Source organism: Tachypleus tridentatus, chromosome 10, assembly GCF_004210375.1.
Source record: "Tachypleus tridentatus isolate NWPU-2018 chromosome 10, ASM421037v1, whole genome shotgun sequence".
Lineage (NCBI taxonomy): Eukaryota > Metazoa > Arthropoda > Merostomata > Xiphosura > Limulidae > Tachypleus > Tachypleus tridentatus.
The window spans coordinates 111,252,142-111,277,535 of NC_134834.1; the positions used below are offsets into that span (position 1 = coordinate 111,252,142).

General features: G+C 34.3%; 1 protein-coding gene across 1 annotated transcript in view; it reads left to right on the top strand.

Moving 5' to 3' along the window:
• Positions 1 to 25,106, top strand: part of LOC143230088 (choline transporter-like protein 1) — a 31,673-nt gene extending 6,567 nt beyond the window's left edge. The window contains exons 6-10 of the mRNA XM_076463124.1: positions 14,093 to 14,205; positions 17,143 to 17,309; positions 18,143 to 18,235; positions 23,386 to 23,478; positions 23,825 to 25,106. Of these exons, the coding sequence (XP_076319239.1) occupies positions 14,093 to 14,205; positions 17,143 to 17,309; positions 18,143 to 18,235; positions 23,386 to 23,478; positions 23,825 to 23,893 (535 nt within the window). The 3' untranslated portion in view covers positions 23,894 to 25,106. The remainder of the gene's footprint in view (positions 1 to 14,092; positions 14,206 to 17,142; positions 17,310 to 18,142; positions 18,236 to 23,385; positions 23,479 to 23,824) is intronic.
• Positions 25,107 to 25,394: the final 288 nt, after the last annotated feature.

Genomic DNA, 25,394 nt, shown 5'->3' on the forward strand with positions numbered 1-25,394 from the left:
CAAACCCCAATCAAAGTTCATATTGTGGTTGTATGCTCAACAAACCCCAATCAGACTTGTATATGGTGGTTGTTTGTGGCCAATGAATGTGACAGAAATAGCCATTATGCTGTTCTTAAAATAGGTATGTCGCATAGCCATTATGCTGTTCTTACAACAGGTATGTCACCTAGCCATTATACTGTTCTTACAATAGGTATGTCACCTAGCCATTATGCTGTTCTTAAAATAGGTATGTCGCATAGCCATTATGCTGTTCTTACAACAGGTATGTCACCTAGTCATTATGCTGTTCTTACAATAGGTATGTCACCTAGCCATTATACTATTCTTACAATAGGTATGTCACATAGCCATTATGCTGTTCTTACAATAGGTATATCACATAGCCATTATGCTGTTCTTACAATAGGTATGTCACCTAACCATTATGCTGTTCTTACAATAGGTATGTCACCTAGCCATTATACTGTTCTTACAATAGGTATGTCACCTAGCCATTATGCTGTTCTTACAATAGGTATATCACATAGCCATTATGCTGTTCTTACAATAGGTATGTCACCTAGCCATTATGCTGTTCTTACAATAGGTATGTCACATAGCCATTATGCTGTTCTTACAATAGGTATGTCACCTAGCCATTATGCTGTTCTTACAATAGGTATATCACATAGCCATTATGCTGTTCTTACAATAGGTATGTCACCTAACCATTATGCTGTTCTTACAATAGGTATGTCACCTAGCCATTATACTGTTCTTACAATAGGTATGTCACCTAGCCATTATGCTGTTCTTACAATAGGTATATCACATAGCCATTATGCTGTTCTTACAATAGGTATGTCACATAGCCATTATGCTGTTCTTACAATAGGTATGTCACATAGCCATTATGCTGTTCTTACAATAGGTATGTCACCTAGCCATTATGCTGTTCTTACAATAGGTATGTCACATAGCCATTATGCTGTTCTTACAATAGGTATATCACATAGCCATTATGCTGTTCTTACAATAGGTACGTCACCTAACCATTATGTTGTTCTTACAATAGATATGTCACCTAACCATTATACTGTTCTTACAATAGATATGTCACCTAGTCATTATGCTGTTCTTACAATAGGTATGTCACCTAGCCATTATGCTGTTCTTACAATAGGTATATCACATAGCCATTATGCTGTTCTTACAACAGGTATGTCACCTAGTCATTATGCTGTTCTTACAATAGGTATGTCACCTAGCCATTATACTATTCTTACAATAGGTATGTCACATAGCCATTATGCTGTTCTTACAATAGGTATATCACATAGCCATTATGCTGTTCTTACAATAGGTATGTCACCTAACCATTATGCTGTTCTTACAAAAGGTATGTCACCTAGCCATTATACTGTTCTTACAATAGGTATGTCACCTAGCCATTATGCTGTTCTTACAATAGGTATACCACATAGCCATTATGCTGTTCTTACAATAGGTATGTCACCTAGCCATTATGCTGTTCTTACAATAGGTATGTCACATAGCCATTATGCTGTTCTTACAATAGGTATGTCACCTAGCCATTATACTGTTCTTACAATAGGTATGTCACATAGCCATTATGCTGTTCTTACAATAGGTATATCACATAGCCATTATGCTGTTCTTACAATAGGTACGTCACCTAACCATTATGTTGTTCTTACAATAGATATGTCACCTAACCATTATAATTGTTCTTACAATAGATATGTCACCTAGTCATTATGCTGTTCTTACAATAGGTATGTCACCTAGCCATTATGCTGTTCTTACAATAGGTATGTCACCTAGCCATTATGCTGTTCTTACAATAGGTATGTCACCTAACCATTATGCTGTTCTTACAATAGGTATGTCACCTAGCCATTATACTGTTCTTACAATAGATATGTCACCTAGTCATTATGCTGTTCTTACAATAGGTATGTCACCTAGCCATTATGCTGTTCTTACAATAGGTATGTCACCTAGCCATTATGCTGTTCTTACAATAGGTATGTCACCTAACCATTATGCTGTTCTTACAATAGGTATGTCACCTAGCCATTATGCTGTTCTTACAATAGATATGTCACCTAGTCATTATGCTGTTCTTACAATAGGTATGTCACCTAACCATTATGTTGTTCTTACAATAGATATGTCACCTAACCATTATACTGTTCTTACAATAGATATGTCACCTAGTCATTATGCTGTTCTTACAATAGGTATGTCACCTAGCCATTATGCTGTTCTTACAATAGGTATGTCACCTAGCCATTATGCTGTTCTTACAATAGGTATGTCACCTAACCATTATGCTGTTCTTACAATAGGTATGTCACCTAGCCATTATGCTGTTCTTACAATAGGTATGTCATCCATTGGTGTATTATCGCCATTTACAATACAGTGTTACAGAACTGGCATGATCAGCAATAGTGTTTATCTACACTGTGTTGGTAACTTTCTGTAGAATACCTAGTGAATAATCGTAACAGTATCTCCATCAGTTTACATTGTTGGTGTAACATCATAGCATAAGCTGGCTTTATCCACTGTGTATAGTGTAGATACACTGTGTTGGTAACTTTCTGTAGAATACCTAGTGAATAATCGTAACAGTATCAGCATCAGTTTACATTGTTGGTGTAACATCAATAGCATAAGCTGGCCTAATCCACTGTGTATATTGTAGATACACTGTGTTCGTAACTTTCTCTTGAATACCTAGTGAATAATCGTAACAGTATCTCCATCAGTTTACATTGTTGGTGTAACATCAATAGCATACGCTGGCTTTATCCACTGTGTATAGTGTAGATACACTGGGTTGGTAACTTTCTGTAGAATACCTAGTGAATAATCGTAACAGTATCTCCATCAGTTTACATTGTTGGTGTAACATCATAGCATAAGCTGGCTTTATCCACTGTGTATAGTGTAGATACACTGTGTTGGTAACTTTCTGTAGAATACCTAGTGAATAATCGTAACAGTATCAGCATCAGTTTACATTGTTGGTGTAACATCAATAGCATAAGCTGGCCTTATCCACTGTGTATAGTGTAGATACACTGTGTTGGTAACTTTCTGTAGAATACCTAGTGAATAATCGTAACAGTATCAGCATCAGTTTACATTGTTGGTGTAACATCAATAGCATAAGCTGGGCTTATCCACTGTGTATAGTGTAGATACACTGTGTTGGTAACTTTCTGTAGAAACCTAGTGAATAATCGTAACAGTATCTCCATCAGTTTACATTGTTGGTGTAACATCATAGCATAAGCTGGCTTTTATCCACTGTGTATAGTGTAGATACACTGTGTTGGTAACTTTCTGTAGAATACCTAGTGAATAATCGTAACAGTATCTCCATCAGTTTACATTGTTGGTGTAACATCATAGCATAAGCTGGCTTTATCCACTGTGTATAGTGTAGATACACTGTGTTGGTAACTTTCTGTAGAATACCTAGTGAATAATTGTAACAGTATCTCCATCAGTTTACATTGTTGGTGTAACATCAATAGCATAAGCTGGCCTAATCCACTGTGTATATTGTAGATACACTGTGTTCGTAACTTTCTCTTGAATACCTAGTGAATAATCGTAACAGTATCTCCATCAGTTTACATTGTTGGTGTAACATCAATAGCATACGCTGGCTTTATCCACTGTGTATAGTGTAGATACACTGGGTTGGTAACTTTCTGTAGAATACCTAGTGAATAATCGTAACAGTATCTCCATCAGTTTACATTGTTGGTGTAACATCATAGCATAAGCTGGCTTTATCCACTGTGTATAGTGTAGATACACTGTGTTGGTAACTTTCTGTAGAATACCTAGTGAATAATCGTAACAGTATCAGCATCAGTTTACATTGTTGGTGTAACATCAATAGCATAAGCTGGCCTTATCCACTGTGTATAGTGTAGATACACTGTGTTGGTAACTTTCTGTAGAATACCTAGTGAATAATCGTAACAGTATCAGCATCAGTTTACATTGTTGGTGTAACATCAATAGCATAAGCTGGGCTTATCCACTGTGTATAGTGTAGATACACTGTGTTGGTAACTTTCTGTAGAAACCTAGTGAATAATCGTAACAGTATCTCCATCAGTTTACATTGTTGGTGTAACATCATAGCATAAGCTGGCTTTATCCACTGTGTATAGTGTAGATACACTGTGTTGGTAACTTTCTGTAGAATACCTAGTGAATAATCGTAACAGTATCAGCATCAGTTTACATTGTTGGTGTAACATCAATAGCATAAGCTGGGCTTATCCACTGTGTATAGTGTAGATACACTGTGTTGGTAACTTTCTGTAGAAACCTAGTGAATAATCGTAACAGTATCTCCATCAGTTTACATTGTTGGTGTAACATCATAGCATAAGCTGGCTTTATCCACTGTGTATAGTGTAGATACACTGTGTTGGTAACTTTCTGTAGAATACCTAGTGAATAATCGTAACAGTATCTCCATCAGTTTACATTGTTGGTGTAACATCATAGCATAAGCTGGCTTTATCCACTGTGTATAGTGTAGATACACTGTGTTGGTAACTTTCTGTAGAATACCTAGTGAATAATCGTAACAGTATCTCCATCAGTTTACATTGTTGGTGTAACATCATAGCATAAGCTGGCTTTATCCACTGTGTATAGTGTAGATACACTGTGTTGGTAACTTTCTGTAGAATACCTAGTGAATAATCCTAACAGTATCAGAATCAGTTTACATTGTTGGTGTAACATCAATAGCATAAGCTGGCCTTATCCACTGTGTATAGTGTAGATACACTGTGTTGGTAACTTTCTGTAGAATACCTAGTGAATAATCGTAACAGTATCTCCATCAGTTTACATTGTTGGTGTAACATCAATAGCATAAGCTGGCCTTATCCACTGTGTATAGTGTAGATACACTGTGTTGGTAACTTTCTGTAGAATACCTAGTGAATAATCGTAACAGTATCTCCATCAGTTTACATTGTTGGTGTAACATCATAGCATAAGCTGGCTTTATCCACTGTGTATATTGTAGATACACTGTGTTGGTAACTTTCTGTAGAATACCTAGTGAATAATCGTAACAGTATCAGCATCAGTTTACATTGTTGGTGTAACATCAATAGCATACGCTGGCTTTATCCACTGTGTATAGTGTAGATACACTGGGTTGGTAACTTTCTGTAGAATACCTAGTGAATAATCGTAACAGTATCAGCATCAGTTTACATTGTTGGTGTAACATCATAGCATAAGCTGGCTTTATCCACTGTGTATAGTGTAGATACACTGTGTTGGTAACTTTCTGTAGAATACCTAGTGAAAAATCGTAACAGTATCTCCATCAGTTTACATTGTTGGTGTAACATCATAGCATAAGCTGGCTTTATCCACTGTGTATAGTGTAGATACACTGTGTTGGTAACTTTCTGTAGAATACCTAGTGAATAATCCTAACAGTATCAGCATCAGTTTACATTGTTGGTGTAACATCAATAGCATAAGCTGGCCTTATCCACTGTGTATAGTGTAGATACACTGTGTTGGTAACTTTCTGTAGAATACCTAGTGAATAATCGTAACAGTATCTCCATCAGTTTACATTGTTGGTGTAACATCATAGCATAAGCTGGCTTTATCCACTGTGTATATTGTAGATACACTGTGTTCGTAACTTTCTCTTGAATACCTAGTGAATAATCGTAACAGTATCTCCATCAGTTTACATTGTTGGTGTAACATCAATAGCATACGCTGGCTTTATCCACTGTGTATAGTGTAGATACACTGTGTTGGTTACTTTATGTAGAATACCTAGTGAATAATCGTAACAGTATCTCCATCAGTTTACATTGTTGGTGTGACATCATAGCATAAGCTGGCTTTATCCACTATGTATAGTGTAGATACACTGTGTTGGTAACTTTCTGTAGAATAACTTGTGAATAATCGTAACAGTATCTCCATCAGTTTACATTGTTGGTGTGACATCATAGCATAAGCTGGCTTTATCCACTATGCATAGTGTAGATACACTGTGTTCCTAACTTTGTGTAGAATACCTAGTGAATAATCGTAACAGTATCAGCATCAGTTTACATTGTTGGTGTAACATCAATAGCATAAGCTGGCCTTATCCACTGTGTATAGTGTAGATACACTGTGTTGGTAACTTTCTGTAGAATACCTAGTGAATAATCGTAACATTATCTCCATCAGTTTACATTGTTGGTGTAACATCATAGCATAAGCTGGCTTTATCCACTGTGTATATTGTTGATACACTGTGTTGGTAACTTTCTGTAGAATACCTAGTGAATAATCGTAACAGTATCTCCATCAGTTTACATTGTTGGTGTGACATCATAGCATAAGCTGGCTTTATCCACTGTGTATAGTGTAGATACACTGTGTTGGTAACTTTCTGTAGAATACCTAGTGAATAATCGTAACAGTATCTCCATCAGTTTACATTGTTGGTGTGACATCATAGCATAAGCTGGCTTTATCCACTATGCATAGTGTAGATACATTGTGTTCGTAACTTTGTGTAGAATACCTAGTGAATAATCGTAACAGTATCTCCATCAGTTTACATTGTTGGTGTAACATCATAGCATAAGCTGGCTTTATCCACTGTGTATAGTGTAGATACACTGTGTTGGTATCTTTCTGTAGAATACCTAGTGAATAATCGTAACAATATCTCCATCAGTTTACATTGTTGGTGTAACATCAATAGCATAAGCTGGCGTTATCCACTGTGTATAGTGTAGATACACAATGTTGGTAACTTTCTGTAGAATACTTAGTAAATAATCGTAACAATATCTCCATCAGTTTACATTGTTGGTGTAACATCATAGCATAAGCTGGCTTTATCCACTGTGTATAGTGTAGATACACTGTGTTGGTAACTTTCTGTAGAATACCTAGTGAATAATCGTAACAGTATCTCCATCAGTTCACATTGTTGGTGTAACATCATAGCATAAGCTGGCTTTATCCACTGTGTATAGTGTAGATACACTGTGTTCGTATTTTTGTGTAGAATACCTAGTGAATAATCGTAACAGTATCTCCATCAGATTACATTGTTGGTGTAACATCATAGCATAAGCTGGCTTTATCCACTGTGTATAGTGTAGATACACTGTGTTGGTAACTTTCTGTAGAATACCTAGTGAATAATCGTAACAGTATCTCCATCAGTTCACATTGTTGGTGTAACATCATAGCATAAGCTGGCTTTATCCACTGTGTATAGTGTAGATACACTGTGTTCGTATTTTTGTGTAGAATACCTAGTGAATAATCGTAACAGTATCTCCATCAGATTACATTGTTGGTGTAACATCATAGCATAAGCTGGCTTTATCAGTATTCTTACTTCTACAGTTGAAAGAGGGTAAACCTTGTCTTATCGGGTTTGTTCAAAACTTGTTCTTAAGCTACGTTGAACTGTATTTCCTTCTTAGTCAAGTACTCTAAGATTCGTCATAAGTTACACATTTAAATAAGTTATGAATCTATTTTAAAGTTGTGTTATTTTTTACTCTAAATAAACTTCAAGCAATGAAAGCCCATTGTTTGCTTTTTACTTCATCATTACAAGTTCTATTAACATCCGTAGTGTGCAACTGTACTATTATAACATTATCATTACAAGTTCTATTAACATCCGTAGTGTGCAACTGTACTATTATAACATTATCATTACAAGTTCTATTAACATCCGTAGTGTGCAACTGTACTATTATAACATTATCATTACAAGTTCTATTAACATCCGTAGTGTGCAACTGTACTATTATAACATTATCATTACAAGTTCTATTAACATCCGTAGTGTGCAACTGTACTATTATAACATTATCATTACAAGTTCTATTAACATCCGTAGTGTGCAACTGTACTATTATAACATTATCATTACAAGTTCTATTAACATCCGTAGTGTGCAACTGTACTATTATAACATTATCATTACAAGTTCTATTAACATCCGTAGTGTGCAACTGTACTATTATAACATTATCATTACAAGTTCTATTAACATCCGTAGTGTGCAACTGTACTATTATAACATTATCATTACAAGTTCTATTAACATCCGTAGTGTGCAACTGTACTATTATAACATTATCGTTACAAGTTCTATTAACATCCGTAGTGTGCAACTGTACTATTATAACATTATCGTTACAAGTTCTATTAACATCCGTTGTGTGCAACTGTACTATTATAACATTATCGTTACAAGTTCTATTAACATACGTAGTGTGCAACTGTACTATTATAACATTATCGTTACAAGTTCTATTAACATCCGTAGTGTGCAACTGTACTATTATAACATTATCGTTACAAGTTCGATTAACATCCGTAGTGTGCAACTGTACTATTATAACATTATCGTTACAAGTTCTATTAACATCCGTAGTGTGCAACTGTACTATTATAACATTATCGTTACAAGTTCTATTAACATCCGTAGTGTGCAACTGTACTATTATAACATTATCGTTACAAGTTCTATTAACATCCGTAGTGTGCAACTGTACTATTATAACATTATCGTTACAAGTTCTATTAACATCCGTAGTGTGCAACTGTACTATTATAACATTATCGTTTCAAGTTCTATTAACATCCGTAGTGTGCAACTGTACTATTATAACATTATCGTTTCAAGTTCTATTAACATCCGTAGTGTGCAACTGTACTATTATAACATTATCGTTACAAGTTCTATTAACATCCGTAGTGTGCAACTGTACTATTATAACATTATCATTACAAGTTCTATTAACATCCGTAGTGTGCAACTGTACTATTATAACATTATCATTACAAGTTCTATTAACATCCGTAGTGTGCAACTGTACTATTATAACATTATCATTACAAGTTCTATTAACATCCGTAGTGTGCAACTGTACTATTATAACATTATCGTTTCAAGTTCTATTAACATCCGTAGTGTGCAACTGTACTATTATAACATTATCGTTACAAGTTCTATTAACATCCGTAGTGTGCAACTGTACTATTATAACATTATCATTACAAGTTCTATTAACATCCGTAGTGTGCAACTGTACTATTATAACATTATCATTACAAGTTCTATTAACATCCGTAGTGTGCAACTGTACTATTATAACATTATCATTACAAGTTCTATTAACATCCGTAGTGTGCAACTGTACTATTATAACATTATCATTACAAGTTCTATTAACATCCGTAGTGTGCAACTGTACTATTATAACATTATCGTTACAAGTTCTATTAACATCCGTAGTGTGCAACTGTACTATTATAACATTATCATTACAAGTTCTATTAACATCCGTAGTGTGCAACTGTACTATTATAACATTATCATTACAAGTTCTATTAACATCCGTAGTGTGCAACTGTACTATTATAACATTATCATTACAAGTTCTATTAACATCCGTAGTGTGCAACTGTACTATTATAACATTATCATTACAAGTTCTATTAACATCCGTAGTGTGCAACTGTACTATTATAACATTATCGTTACAAGTTCTATTAACATCCGTAGTGTGCAACTGTACTATTATAACATTATCGTTACAAGTTCTATTAACATCCGTAGTGTGCAACTGTACTATTATAACATTATCATTACGACAAGTGCTTCTACTAAAATCTTAGTGTGAAATTATGTTATTATAGTATTGTCTAAGTAGAATGTATTCTTTAACGATACTGGTATTCAAATCCTTATGGTACACTTATGATATGAGAAAAACACGTACATTTCAGACGTTTTTATAGAAATTAATTTAAAAACCCATAATCCGAGCTCTTTTGAGAGGTAGAACTTTTTTCTTCAAGCTCAAAATGGGTATGTTGCACTTATAGTTACTGTAGTGTAGTCTTTAATCTTTTATGAATGTTGCTTTCAAAATCATTTTTATAAGTAAGTGTTATCCATATCTGTTCTTTATTACCGCCTTTATAGGTTCTGTTGTCCACAGTAGTTGTACGAAACACTGTTATAGGTATTTATTGTTTAGTTTGTTGTATAGAATATTCTTTCGGACACTGTTATATCAGTTGTATATAACATTTTTCAAGATATTATTATCTAAGTTAGTTATGTAGAACATTCTTACAGGTAATGTTAGTTATACCAGTTGTTACATATATTACTACCTGTGTTAACCATACATAACATTCTTACAGGTAATGTTAGTTATACCAGTTGTTACATATATTACTACCTGTGTTAACCGTACATAACATTCTTACAGGTAATGTTAGTTATACCAGTTGTTACATATATTACTACCTGTGTTAACCGTACATAACATTCTTACAGGTAATGTTAGTTATACCAGTTGTTACATATATTACTAACCGTACATAACATTCTTACAGGTAATGTTAGTTATACCAGTTATTACATATATTACTAACCGTACATAACATTCTTACAGGTAATGTTAGTTATACCAGTTGTTACATATATTACTACCTGTGTTAACCGTACATAACATTCTTACAGGTAATGTTAGTTATACCAGTTGTTACATATATTACTAACCGTACATAACATTCTTACAGGTAATGTTAGTTATACCAGTTATTACATATATTACTAACCGTACATAACATTCTTACAGGTAATGTTAGTTATACCAGTTTTACATATATTACTACCTGTGTTAACCGTACATAACATTCTTACAGGTAATGTTAGTTATACCAGTTGTTACATATATACTACCTGTGTTAACCGTACATAGCATTCTTACAGGTAATGTTAGTTATACCAGTTGTTACATATATTACTACCTGTGTTAACCGTACATAGCATTCTTACAGGTAATGTTAGTTATACCAGTTGTTACATATATTACTAACCGTACATAACATTCTTACAGGTAATGTTAGTTATACCAGTTATTACATACATTACTAACCGTACATAACATTCTTACAGGTAATGTTAGTTATACCAGTTGTTACATATATTACTACCTGTGTTAACCGTACATAACATTCTTACAGGTAATGTTAGTTATACCAGTTGTTACATATATTACTAACCGTACATAACATTCTTACACGTAATGTTAGTTATACCAGTTATTACATATATTACTACCTGTGTTAACCGTACATAGCATTCTTACAGGTAATGTTAGTTATACCAATTGTTACATATATTACTACCTGTGTTAACCGTACATAACATTCTTACAGGTAATGTTAGTTATACCAGTTGTTACATATATTACTTCCTGTGTTAACCGTACATAACATTCTTACAGGTAATGTTAGTTATACCAATTGTTACATATATTACTACCTGTGTTAACCGTACATAACATTCTTACAGGTAATGTTAGTTATACCAGTTGTTACATATATTACTACCTGTGTTAACCGTACATAGCATTCTTACAGGTAATGTTAGTTATACCAATTGTTACATATATTACTACCTGTGTTAACCGTACATAACATTCTTACAGGTAATGTTAGTTATACCAGTTGTTACATATATTACTACCTGTGTTAACCGTACATAACATTCTTACAGGTAATGTTAGTTATACCAGTTGTTACATATATTACTAACCGTACATAACATTCTTACAGGTAATGTTAGTTATACCAGTTGTTACATATATTACTACCTGTGTTAACCGTACATAACATTCTTACAGGTAATGTTAGTTATACCAGTTGTTACATATATAACTGCCTGTGTTAACCATACATAACATTCTTACAGGTAATGTTAGTTATACCAGTTGTTACATATATAACTGCCTGTGTTAACCATACATAACATTCTTACAGGTAATGTTAGTTATACCAGTTGTTACATATATTACTACCTGTGTTAACCGTACATAACATTCTTACAGGTAATGTTAGTTATACCAGTTGTTACATATATTACTACCTGTGTTAACCGTACATAACATTCTTACAGGTAATGTTAGTTATACCAGTTGTTACATATATTACTAACCGTACATAACATTCTTACAGGTAATGTTAGTTATACCAGTTGTTACATATATTACTACCTGTGTTAACCGTACATAACATTCTTACAGGTAATGTTAGTTATACCAGTTGTTACATATATAACTGCCTGTGTTAACCATACATAACATTCTTACAGGTAATGTTAGTTATACCAGTTGTTACATATATAACTGCCTGTGTTAACCATACATAACATTCTTACAGGTAATGTTAGTTATACCAGTTGTTACATATATTACTACCTGTGTTAACCGTACATAACATTCTTACAGGTAATGTTAGTTATACCAGTTGTTACATATATTACTACCTGTGTTAACCGTACATAACATTCTTACAGGTAACGTTAGTTATACCAGTTGTTACATATATTACTACCTGTGTTAACCGTACATAACATTCTTACAGGTAATGTTAGTTATACCAGTATTACATATATTACTAACCGTACATAACATTCTTACAGGTAATGTTAGTTATACCAGTTGTTACATATATTACTACCTGTGTTAACCGTACATAACATTCTTACAGGTAATGTTAGTTATACCAGTTGTTACATATATTACTACCTGTGTTAACCGTACATAACATTCTTACAGGTAATGTTAGTTATACCAGTTGTTACATATATTACTAACCGTACATAACATTCTTGCAGGTAATGTTAGTTATACCAGTTGTTACATATATTACTAACCGTACATAACATTCTTACAGGTAATGTTAGTTATACCAGTTGTTACATATATTACTAACCGTACATAACATTCTTACAGGTAATGTTAGTTATACCAGTATTACATATATTACTAACCGTACATAACATTCTTACAGGTAATGTTAGTTATACCAGTTGTTACATATAATACTAACCGTACATAACATTCTTACAGGTAATGTTAGTTATACCAGTTGTTACATATATAACTACCTGTGTTAACCGTACATAACATTCTTACAGGTTATGTTAGTTATACCAGTTGTTACATATATTACTACCTGTGTTAACCGTACATAACATTCTTACAGGTAATGTTAGTTATACCAGTTATTACATATATTACTACCTGTGTTAACCGTACATAGCATTCTTACAGGTAATGTTAGTTATACCAATTGTTACATATATTACTACCTGTGTTAACCGTACATAACATTCTTACAGGTAATGTTAGTTATACCAATTGTTACATATATTACTACCTGTGTTAACCGTACATAACATTCTTACAGGTAATGTTAGTTATACCAGTTATTACATATATTACTACCTGTGTTAACCGTACATAGCATTCTTACAGGTAATGTTAGTTATACCAATTGTTACATATATTACTACCTGTGTTAACCGTACATAACATTCTTACAGGTAATGTTAGTTATACCAGTTGTTACATATATTACTACCTGTGTTAACCGTACATAACATTCTTACAGGTTATGTTAGTTATACCAGTTGTTACATATATTACTACCTGTGTTAACCGTACATAACATTCTTACAGGTAATGTTAGTTATACCAGTTGTTACATATATTACTACCTGTGTTAACCGTACATAACATTCTTACAGGTAATGTTAGTTATACCAATTGTTACATATATTACTACCTGTGTTAACCGTACATAACATTCTTACAGGTTATGTTAGTTATACCAGTTGTTACATATATTACTACCTGTGTTAACCGTACATAACATTCTTACAGGTAATGTTAGTTATACCAGTTGTTACATATATTACTACCTGTGTTAACCGTACATAACATTCTTACAGGTAATGTTAGTTATACCAGTTGTTACATATATTGCTACCTGTGTTAACCGTACATAACATTCTTACACGTGCTGTTGGTTGCATACAATACTTTTCAAAATATTATTATTGAAGTTATTTTTTTCAATATTTTTCAAAGCAGTATTAATTGTTTCATTGTTATTTGTTGTTATTGAGAAAATTAAAACATTTGTTATTGCTCAATTTATCCAACATTAGAATGAAAGAACATCCAACCTGGTGTACCACATTCATCCAGTGCTGTAGTTGTTGTCTCTGGTGTTTTGAAAAGTTCTTGGTTTTTTTAAACCGAAATGCCTTTATTGAAGTCGGTAAGCATGTTCTTATGAATTTATTGTTTGAATAGTTGAATCTTTAACCACAAAATGTCAAGAAAAATATCACTAGTTGTATCACTGAATTTAACAATAATATCAAGTATGATTGTATCAGGTCATCCCTTAAGTAATGTCCAGTTTTAGGTTCAGAAAAAGAGAAAGAATTTCAAATACTTTTAATGTTATTTAATCAATAATGTATGTTTCATTATTATTAATTACTTCCTCTCAATGATTCACAAGCTTCTGAATGCCACTTCTATAAAATTCTTGGGATTTGGAAGAAAAGAATGTAGAGGGTAGTTTTGACATCTTCATGTGTTCCAAGCTCTTTCCCATCAAGATAGTTTTGCAAACTTTGGAATAGATGATAATCAGATGAGGCAAGGTCTGGATAATAAGGAGGATGTGGAAGTTTTTCCCAACCTAGTTCTTCAGTCTTTGCAGATCTGATCCTTGCTGTATGGGGCCATGTATTATCTTAGTGGAACACAACACCTTTATTATCTTAGTGTTACACAACACCTTTATTATCTTAGTGTAACACAACACCTTTATTATCTTGTGTAACACAACACCTTTATTATCTTGTGTAACACAACACCTTTATTATCTTAGTGTAACACAACACCTTTATTATCTTGTGTAACACAACACCTTTATTATCTTAGTGTAACACAACACCTTTATTATCTTGTGTAACACAACACCTTTATTATCTTAGTGTAACACAACACCTTTATTATCTTAGTGTAACACAACACCTTTATTATCTTGTGTAACACAACACCTTTATTATCTTAGTGTAACACAACACCTTTACGATTGATCAAAGCAGGCCTCTTTCTTTTAGTGCTACATTCAAGCTCTCCTTCAACTGTTGACAACAGAAGTCTGATGTAACTGTTACATTAAGTGGCAGCAACTCGAAGTGGATCGCACCAATAATACCCCACCACACGCTTAACAAGACTTTCCTAGGGTAGAGGTCCATTTTGGACTGTGCTTCAGCCAGTTTACCTGTACTGAGCCATTGTATGCAGCGCTTAACATTTTTATAATATATTCAGTTTTTCATCTGCAGTCACTAACTTGTCCAAAACAGGTCAGTTACGTTCATGAGCGTACAGATAAGTGCAAATGTCCACTCTCGCTCTGAGGTTAGCTTCTGTCAAATCATGGGAGACTCATTTTCCAAGTTTTGACATCTTTCCAATGTGTTGCAGATGACAGTGAACTGTTAAATGGATTGAATTAAGCTTCTGTGCTAGTTCTTCAACTGTTACAGCACAATCTTCATTGAGTGCAGCCAGCAGCAAGTCATCATTAAACTCAACAGGATGACCTGAACGTGACGCATGGTAGTCACCTGCTCTGAACTTCTGAAACCACCTTCGAACATTTTCTTTTATTGAGAGACTCTGCACCATAAACACCTTGAATGTTTCGTGTAGTTCTGCTGCACTATTGCCTTTTTTAAACTCATAAAGCATTATATTCCAAATGTGCACCTCATACACACCCATCTTCATAAGGGTTTATTTTATTAATAATCTGAAAAAAGTGGAGTTGGGTTAGTTTCTGTTATTTGTCTGAATATTTTTATACACGTCCTACTACATATTTTAGTCATTAAAGCCTTCTACAAAGACAGAAATGATGATGTACTTTCTGTATTAGATTTTCGGACATTACTTATGGGACGGCCTGATATTTAATAGTATGCATCGTGATAAAACAAAATGGCGGGCATAAAAATCGCTCCTTTAAAACTGCCTTGAAAATACCTGAATATTACCAATATTTCACAGTATTAGCTGAGCAAGACCAAAGCTTACTGTACTTATAAAGCCACCTTAATTGCTATATATGTGTTTACGAAGTCAATCAAAATTTCACCATTTCAACTAATTTTTTATCTAAGTAAATAAGTGACTTTTCCAGAGAAGCATACAGAATAAATGACGAAAGCTTGTCGCTTTAATTCTCTGATATAACTGTTATCTGAGGTCTGAATGACTCTGATAGAACTGTTATCTGAGGTCTGAATGACTTCTTTCTTGTGCTGAAAAGAGTACTAGTGTGTGTATACATACATAAGGCAGGTTGGCACAAATCCTGATATACGCATCTTACACTTGGTACTGCACATGCACAAAAATACAGTTAGGACAAAGGAAGAAAAATTACAATGAAAGATTTCAAAAGCTTTACATTCATGGAGGTATGGATATGTATGCCAGCTATAGTAATGTAGAAAGCTTTAATGTTACTTAGAATATTAAAACAAAACGTCGGTCTGGCAAGGCGAGGGTGTTCGAATCATAATACTTAAGTCACGGGTTGGAATCCTTATCAAACATGCGCGTCCTTTCAGCAGTGAGAGTTTTATGATGGTGAATCCCACTATTCTTTAATAAAAGAGTCGCCTAAGAGTTGGCGGTGGGTGGTGATGACTATATGCTTTCCCTTTGGTGTTGTGCTATTAAATTAGGTAATCAGGTTAATCTGAACCAAAGTTAATCTTAAGTAACCCAGTTTTTGTAGTTATGTTTTTCTTATTGTAATAATTTTTGCCATTAAAAGTTTATTACTACAGCTAGCTTTGTTACGTATATATTGGTACCTACTTGTCTGTACAAAATTTGAACAATACATATGTTGTACTTGATTTTTAAATAGTTTCAGTTACTAACATAATCTTTAAGTACAATATATTCTTATAATACAAAGTTACTTATTAAAATTTAGTTTTATCATGGCTACCAAACTGGTTACCACTCAGGTGGAACATGAGATCACGGTCATCCGTTCTGGTAACAATTCTAACGAAACCTTATTTCTGATCCTGGAAACTAGAAGTTATGACTAAGATCTTGATGTTCTAGAAAGAAGATCTAACCCTTTAACACCACACTCTCTGTCCACTAGCAATCTATGGCTATTCGTTTTGCAAAGCCGCACAAAAGGCCTTTCACTTGCTGTCGAACAACATTCTCCGAGTAGCAGCAATCAACTCGGTTGGAGATTTTGTTCTGTTTCTTGGTAAAGCTGGTGTTACTGTAGCGACTGCATTCATTGGACTAGAACTTGTGAAGGTAAATTATACCGTCTGTCTGTATGGATGTCAAAATTACGATTTTTAAATGTACTCTTGTGGTTCATGCTAGTAATGAATACAATGATGTGTGTAACCCAACGGTTCACAAACTCATGGATCCTTTTTTCCGTATAAATTTTAATTTTAAGGAAAATATTTTTATTCTATAAATAATATTTTTAAAAATATTTTTATGAAATTTTGCACATGGCCTGCAGACCTCATGGAGTGCCCCTACACACACCCCGTAACTCTAATCTAACCAATCTATCATTATTTACTAATTATTTATTGTGTTTTTATAAATGACACATTCTAAATAACTAGTACTACTACATCTACCCAGCACAAGATACCCTTGATATAAATTGTCGCATCATGCTAAGAGAGTTTGAAACTGTTTAAATGTGCTCTAATCGGTCATACTGAAATTAACACTGTGTAAATAAGCCAAACGATTTTGTGAACTTATCGGTCATTCTGCAATCATTAAATCCAGTTAAAGAATCTTGCAGTATGGTTTTGATTGGTCAGTTTTGTCCAACCTATTACGCTCGACGTATTATTATTCAGTCACTTTCTCTAGATAACTTTATTGTCTCACTTTGTTTCAAATTTTTTAACTAACGTTTTGACACGATAATGTTCGGTTTATTATACCGTAATTGGTATATTTTACCTGTTGTCTGTGAACATTGGCTTAAATTAGTGGTTTAATTGATAAAATAAACGAATTAGTGGTGCGAAAATACCATAATATTCCATAATTATATACATATTAACCTTGTAAATAGTTTGTATGAAAACATTCTTATAAGTTTTTCTTTACAGGATAAAGAGGGCGTTAACTACACATGGGTACCGGTCTCACTGGCCTGCGTGTTCACTTATCTTGTTGCACATTCCTTTCTAGGAGTGTATGAGGTAAACAAATAAACACGAACAAACAGAGAGAAATAATAGTGATAAAATTGTTAATGTAACTTATAGAGCTGATAATTTAATTATAATACGTACTATGATCACCATATTAACTTTCTGTATATATTCGTTATTGCTACTGAGTTAAAATATAAACAACTTTTAGCGTTTAACAAAATTTTCTCTAAATTTAAGTATAGCATAAGAACAAATAACAATCTCTGACACATTAATGACCTAATGTTAAATGTAGTTTGGTTCTGTCCGTTACAGATTGTACATTATATGAGATGCATGATGTTTTGGTTGTGTCCGTTACAGATTGTACATTATATGAGATGCATGATGTTTTGGTTGTGTCCGTTACAGATTGTACATTATATGAGATGCATGATGTTTTGGTTGTGTCCGTTACAGATTGTACATTATATGAGATGCATGATGTTTTGGTTGTGTCCGTTACAGATTGTACATTATATGAGATGCATGATGTTTTGGTTGTGTCCGTTACAGATTGTACATTATATGAGATGCATGATGTTTTGGTTCTGTCCGTTACAGATTGTACATTATATGAGATGCATGATGTTTTGGTTCTGTCCGTTACAGATTGTACATTATATGAGTTGCATGATGTTTTGGTTCTGTCCGTTACAGACTGTACATTATATGAGATGCATGATGTTTTGGTTCTGTCCGTTACAGACTGTACATTATATGAGATGCATGATGTTTTGGTTCTGTCCGTTACAGATTGTACATTATATGAGATGCATGATGTTTTGGTTCTGTCCGTTACAGATTGTACATTATATAAGATGCATGATGTTTTAGTTGTGTCCGTTGCAGATTGTACATTATATGAGATGCATGATGTTTTGGTTGTGTCCGTTACAGATTATACATTATATGAGATGCATGATGTTTTGGTTGTGTCCGTTACAGATTGTACATTATATGAGATGCATGATGTTTTGGTTGTGTCCGTTACAGATTGTACATTATATGAGATGCATGATATTTTGGTTGTGTCCGTTACAGATTGTACATTATATGAGATGCATGATGTTTTGGTTGTGTCCGTTACAGATTGTACATTATATGAGATGCATGATGTTTTGGTTGTGTCCGTTACAGATTGTACATTATATGAGATGCATGATGTTTTGGTTCTGTCCGTTACAGATTGTACATTATATGAGATGCATGATGTTTTGGTTCTGTCCGTTACAGATTGTACATTATATGAGATGCATGATGTTTTGGTTGTGTCCGTTACAGATTGTACATTATATGAGATGCATATGTTTTGGTTGTATCCGTTACAGATTGTACATTATATGAGATGCATGATGTTTTGGTTGTGTCCGTTACAGATTGTACATTATATGAGATGCATGATATTTTGGTTCTGTCCGTTACAGATTGTACATTATATGAGATGCATGATGTTTTGGTTCTGTCCGTTACAGATTGTACATTATATGAGATGCATGATGTTTTGGTTCTGTCCGTTACAGATTGTACATTATATGAGATGCATGATGTTTTGGTTGTGTCCGTTACAGATTGTACATTATATGAGATGCATGATGTTTTGGTTCTGTCCGTTACAGATTGTACATTATATGAGATGCATGATGTTTTGGTTCTGTCCGTTACAGATTGTACATTATATGAGATGCATGATGTTTTGGTTGTGTCCGTTACAGATTGTACATTATATGAGATGCATATGTTTTGGTTGTATCCGTTACAGATTGTACATTATATGAGATGCATGATGTTTTGGTTGTGTCCGTTACAGATTGTACATTATATGAGATGCATGATATTTTGGTTCTGTCCGTTACAGATTGTACATTATATGAGATGCATGATGTTTTGGTTCTGTCCGTTACAGATTGTACATTATATGAGATGCATGATGTTTTGGTTCTGTCCGTTACAGATTGTACATTATATGAGATGCATGATGTTTTGGTTCTGTCCGTTACAGATTGTACATTATATGAGATGCATGATGTTTTGGTTGTGTCCGTTACAGATTGTACATTATATGAGATGCATGATGTTTTGGTTCTGTTTGTTACAGATTGTACATTATATGAGATGCATGATGTTTTGGTTCTGTCCGTTACAGATTGTACATTATATGAGATGCATGATGTTGGGTGTTGTGAAATTAATTGCTTTAGAAACATTAAGGTTTTTATTGTTATATTTGTCGGTTTTTGTTTGTTACAAAATAAAATGGGGTATCTGCACTCTGTTCATCGTGGGGAATTAACCTCCAGATTTCATCACCCCACGTTCAGAAAGTTACCGATGACCTTCCTGGAGATATCCGTACTTTAACAATGAACTTTAACACATGAATGACAATCATTTTACGGTTAGGCGTGGATAAGAATGTCTTTTAAAACCTCTGTTCTGGAAGGGCATGCTGTGAACTTCAAGAAAAATACGAGCTGTAGTTGATGAAAATGTTTTTTTGTGTTTTTATAAAGCGGAAAACATTTGTGAATTTAACGTGATAGGTAATAACAAAAGGTTGAAACGTTGGTATTGCACTGTTTGTGGATGTCACTTTAACGTGATAGGTAATAACAAAAGGTTGAAACGTTGGTATTGCACTGTTTGTGGATGTCACTTTAACGTGATAGGTAATAACAAAAGGTTGAAACGTTGGTATTGCACTGTTTGTGGATGTCACTTTAACGTGATAGGTAATAACAATAGGTTGAAACGTTGGTATTGCACTGCTTGTGGATGTCACTTTAACGTGATAGGTAATAACAAAAGGTTGAAACGTTGGTATTGCACTGTTTGTGGATGTCACTTTAACGTGATAGGTAATAACAAAAGGTTGAAACGTTGGTATTGCACTGTTTGTGGATGTCACTTTAACGTGATAGGTAATAACAAAAGGTTGAAACGTTGGTATTGCACTGCTTGTGGATGTCACTTTAACGTGATAGGTAATAACAAAAGGTTGAAACGTTGGTATTGCACTGTTTATGGATGTCACTTTTTCATTTCGTCTGTCAGTTTTGTAACACGTTTTGTTTTAAATACTAGTATGTTGTCTGTAACCTGTTTTCACCAGTACAGGTTTTCTTGGTTCAGTTCCCTTTTTTATTTCAGTTAGTGTTGAAGCTATTACTATTTGCCAATAGCTATGGTGTATATGTTAGTGTTTAGAAGGCCATCACGTGAAGACGCTAAGAAAGTTAATTTGGTAGGTAATTAATCAACTGTGAACTTTGCTGTTTTATGTTAACATAAGAAATGTCTTTAAGTGGTTTGGAACTAGCTGAGTAAAAAATATGTCATCTGTGTAAAGTTTAGGGATAACAAGGGACCATCTCTGTTTGACAATCCTCTAAGTCGAACTAAAACTATTAAATAAATGAAATTAAAGCCAGTTCTTATCATTCATATATCTATCAAACTTTCTTTTAAACGCGCTTAAATACACTACCTGACAACACCTGAAGGCAACATGTCAACCAGCCTATTTTAAAAATAACCTTACCCAAATCTCTCTCTCCCCTAGTTTTATAATTCTTGCTGTAAAGTATAAAGTTGATAAATCAACATTATCAGTTCCTTTTACAATCAGAGTCACTCTCACACTTTGTTTCAAGAGAAAACAGTTCTAATTATTCTTAATCCCTCTATCCAGTGACCTAAGAAGCCAAAGTCTGAACACAATATTCCTAATGTGGTCTAAACAGTGGCCTATACAATGAAGTTATAATCTCTTTAAACTTCTATTCAATATATTTGTAGTTACAACCTAAAATACTATCTGCCCTACCACTAACAACATCACACTGTTCGGATGGATCGCCCTACCACTATCAACGTCACACTGTTCGGATGGATCGCCCTACCACTATCAACGTCACACTGTTCGGATGGATCGTCTTACCACTAACAACATCACACTGTTCGGATGGATCGCCCTACCACTATCAACACACTGTTTGGATGGATCGCCCTACCACTATCAACATCACACTGTTTGGATGGATCGCCCTACCACTATCAACATCACACTGTTTGGATGGATCGCCCTACCACTAACAACATCACACTGTTTGGATGGATCGCCCAACCACTAACAACATCACACTGTTTGGATGGATCGCCTTACCACTAACAACATCACACTGTTTGGATGGATCGCCCTACCACTATCAACATCACACTGTTTGGATGGATCGCCCTACCACTATCAACATCACACTGTTTGGATGGATCGCCCTACCACTGTCAACAACACACTGTTCGGATGGATCGCCCTACCACTATCAACATCACACTGTTTGGATGGATCGCCCTACCACTATCAACATCACACTGTTCCGATGGATCGCCCTACCACTATCAACATCACACTGTATGGATGGATCGCCCTACCACTAACAACATCACACTGTTTGGATGGATCGCCCTACCACTATCAACGTCACACTGTTCGGATGGATCGCCCTACCACTATCAACATCACACTGTTTGGATGGATCGCCCTACCACTATCAACATCACACTGTTTGGATGGATCGCCCTACCACTATCAACATCACACTGTTTGGATGGATCGCCCTACCGCTATCAACATTACACTGTTCGGATGGATCGCCCTACCACTATCAACATCACACTGTTCGGATGGATCGCCCTACCACTATCAACATCACACTGTTTGGATGGATCGCCATACCACAATCAACATCACACTGTTTGGATGGATCACCCTACCACTATCAACATCACACTGTTTGGATAACTGATCAACTATTACACTAAAATCCCTTTCTCTCATGACACTCTGAATGTTACTTCCAACCAAATTATAATTTATGGACTATATTGCATTTAATCAGTGATGTCGATAAAACCCACTTGTAGATAAATATATGTTTGCATGTATATATTGTATTTAATATGATTAAAACTCCTCTAACATTGATTTGTCCAACTCACTTAATGATCCTTCTGAAAATCACTAACATCATCTCTACACCCAGTGTATTACAAATAAAGTACCATGTACGTGACTTTATTTGTATGATTTAAACCATTTATACAGCGCACCATTCACTGTGTCGGTGTTTAACCTGGTGTTTTGGTTTTTATTCAAGATGGCTATTGACACCCTGTTTCTGTGCTTCTGCGAGGACTGCGAACGAAATGATGGAATAAATAAGCCTTACTTCATGAGTCGAAAACTTATGGTAGGTAATGACTACACCTAAATGTATCGAATAAAAGTTACCTTATGGTAGGTAATGACTACACCTAAATGTATCGAATAAAAGTTACCTTATGGTAGGTGATCACTATACCTAAATGTATCGAATAAAAGTTACCTTATGGTAGGTAATCACTATACCTAAATGTATCGAATAAAAGTTACCTTATGGTATGTAATCACTACACCTAAATGTATCGAATAAATGTTACAAGTTAACGAATATAGTTTTTATTTTGAACATGAGCAATTATAAGTTCTTAAAAAGTTTCTTTTCAGAAAATAACTGAAGACAAATTTTATAAAGCGGTGTCTTTCTTTCATTCTAGATATTTGTTGAAAACAGCAAAAAGGCTTTAGAATTAGAAGCTAAACGTCGAAAGAATCATGGAGGTTGATCATCTGGCGTCTTCGAATCGTACAGTTAATTCTGAAATATATTTATTAAACTTCAAGTATCATTACGTATTGTGTTGTGTAAAATGTGTGTTAAGCCTGTTTGTCTGAATCAATGAATAGTTTATTTAGAATAAGTTTGAGCAATATAAACAGTAAATATAAATACCAGTTCTATTCTGTATTATACAAGTTCGGGTGGTTTTTTTCATTATTTTCGTCTGTATTTGCTAGATTTCTAGCGTTTCAAGAATCTAAATGCAATCCCTGTGTTTATTTTATGTATATACAGAAAATCACAATTTCAAAAACACAGGTGCAACTGTTAGATGTTGAATTTAACGTTAGATAAGTGAATTAATTTGGATTAAAATGATTTCTTTTTTCAGAGCGATCGGTAACTTCGTTTTGTTATTATAAGTTCATGTTGGCCTATATCAGTGGTTACAAATTTAACCAGCAATTTAATGAACTCCACACAACCAGTCAGTTATACAAGTTGAGAAAGTTATATTAAAATAATGTTAAACATGAATATAGCAAAATCCTTTCTTATCTTGAAGAAGGTTAGTGAAATGGTTGAAAGAGCAAGAATTTTGGGCCTCGTTTGAAAACCATGTCGGCAAGTTCTGTGAAAACAACAGACGATATAAATTCGTGGTGGAAAGAAATGAATCAGAATTATACTAGGACATAGTTTGACCTTAGGGATTAGTGAAAATTAATTGTTTTGGGGAAGAATATGTAACAGCTCTTTTTGAGTTTCTGACGTAAAATATTTCGATATCAGTATCATAAATATTCATTTAGGTCTAGAATGAAGAATTTATGGGGATATATCTTTTGTTTAATTCTATAGGAAAATAAAATAATTTGGATGGACTTTGTTTCAGGTCCATCCAGAAAGAGATCTGTAACTCGTAGGACTTCACGAACATGAAACTCGGTTACAAAACTAATCCACATGCTCTAAGTAATAGTACATAACGTATTCGAGACGAATCTATATCTGTGTTATCCGGTACAGCGGTAAGTGTATGAATTTACAATGTTAAAATAAGGGGCTCGATTCCTCTCTGTGGACTCGGCAGATAGCCCGATGTGGCTATAAGAAAACAAATTTCAATTTATAAAAGAGGTACAAGTCACGAGTAGAAAATTTGTTTTGTTTTTGAATTTCGCACAAAGCTACTCGAGGGCTATCTGTGCTAGCCGTCCCTAATTTAGCAGTGTAAGACTAGAGGGAAGGCAGCTAGTCATCACCACCCACCGCCAACTCTTGGGCTACTCTTTTACCAACGAATAGTGGGATTGACCGTAACTTTATAACGCCCCCAAAGCTGGGATGGCGAGCATGTTTGGCGCGACAGGGATACGAACCCGCGACCCTCAGATTACGAGTCGCACGCCTTAACACGCTTAGCCATGCCGGGCAAACGAGTAGAAAAGCTGCTTCAACAACATATCCATTTAATCACAAGATACTAAAGCAGCTAAAGGGGT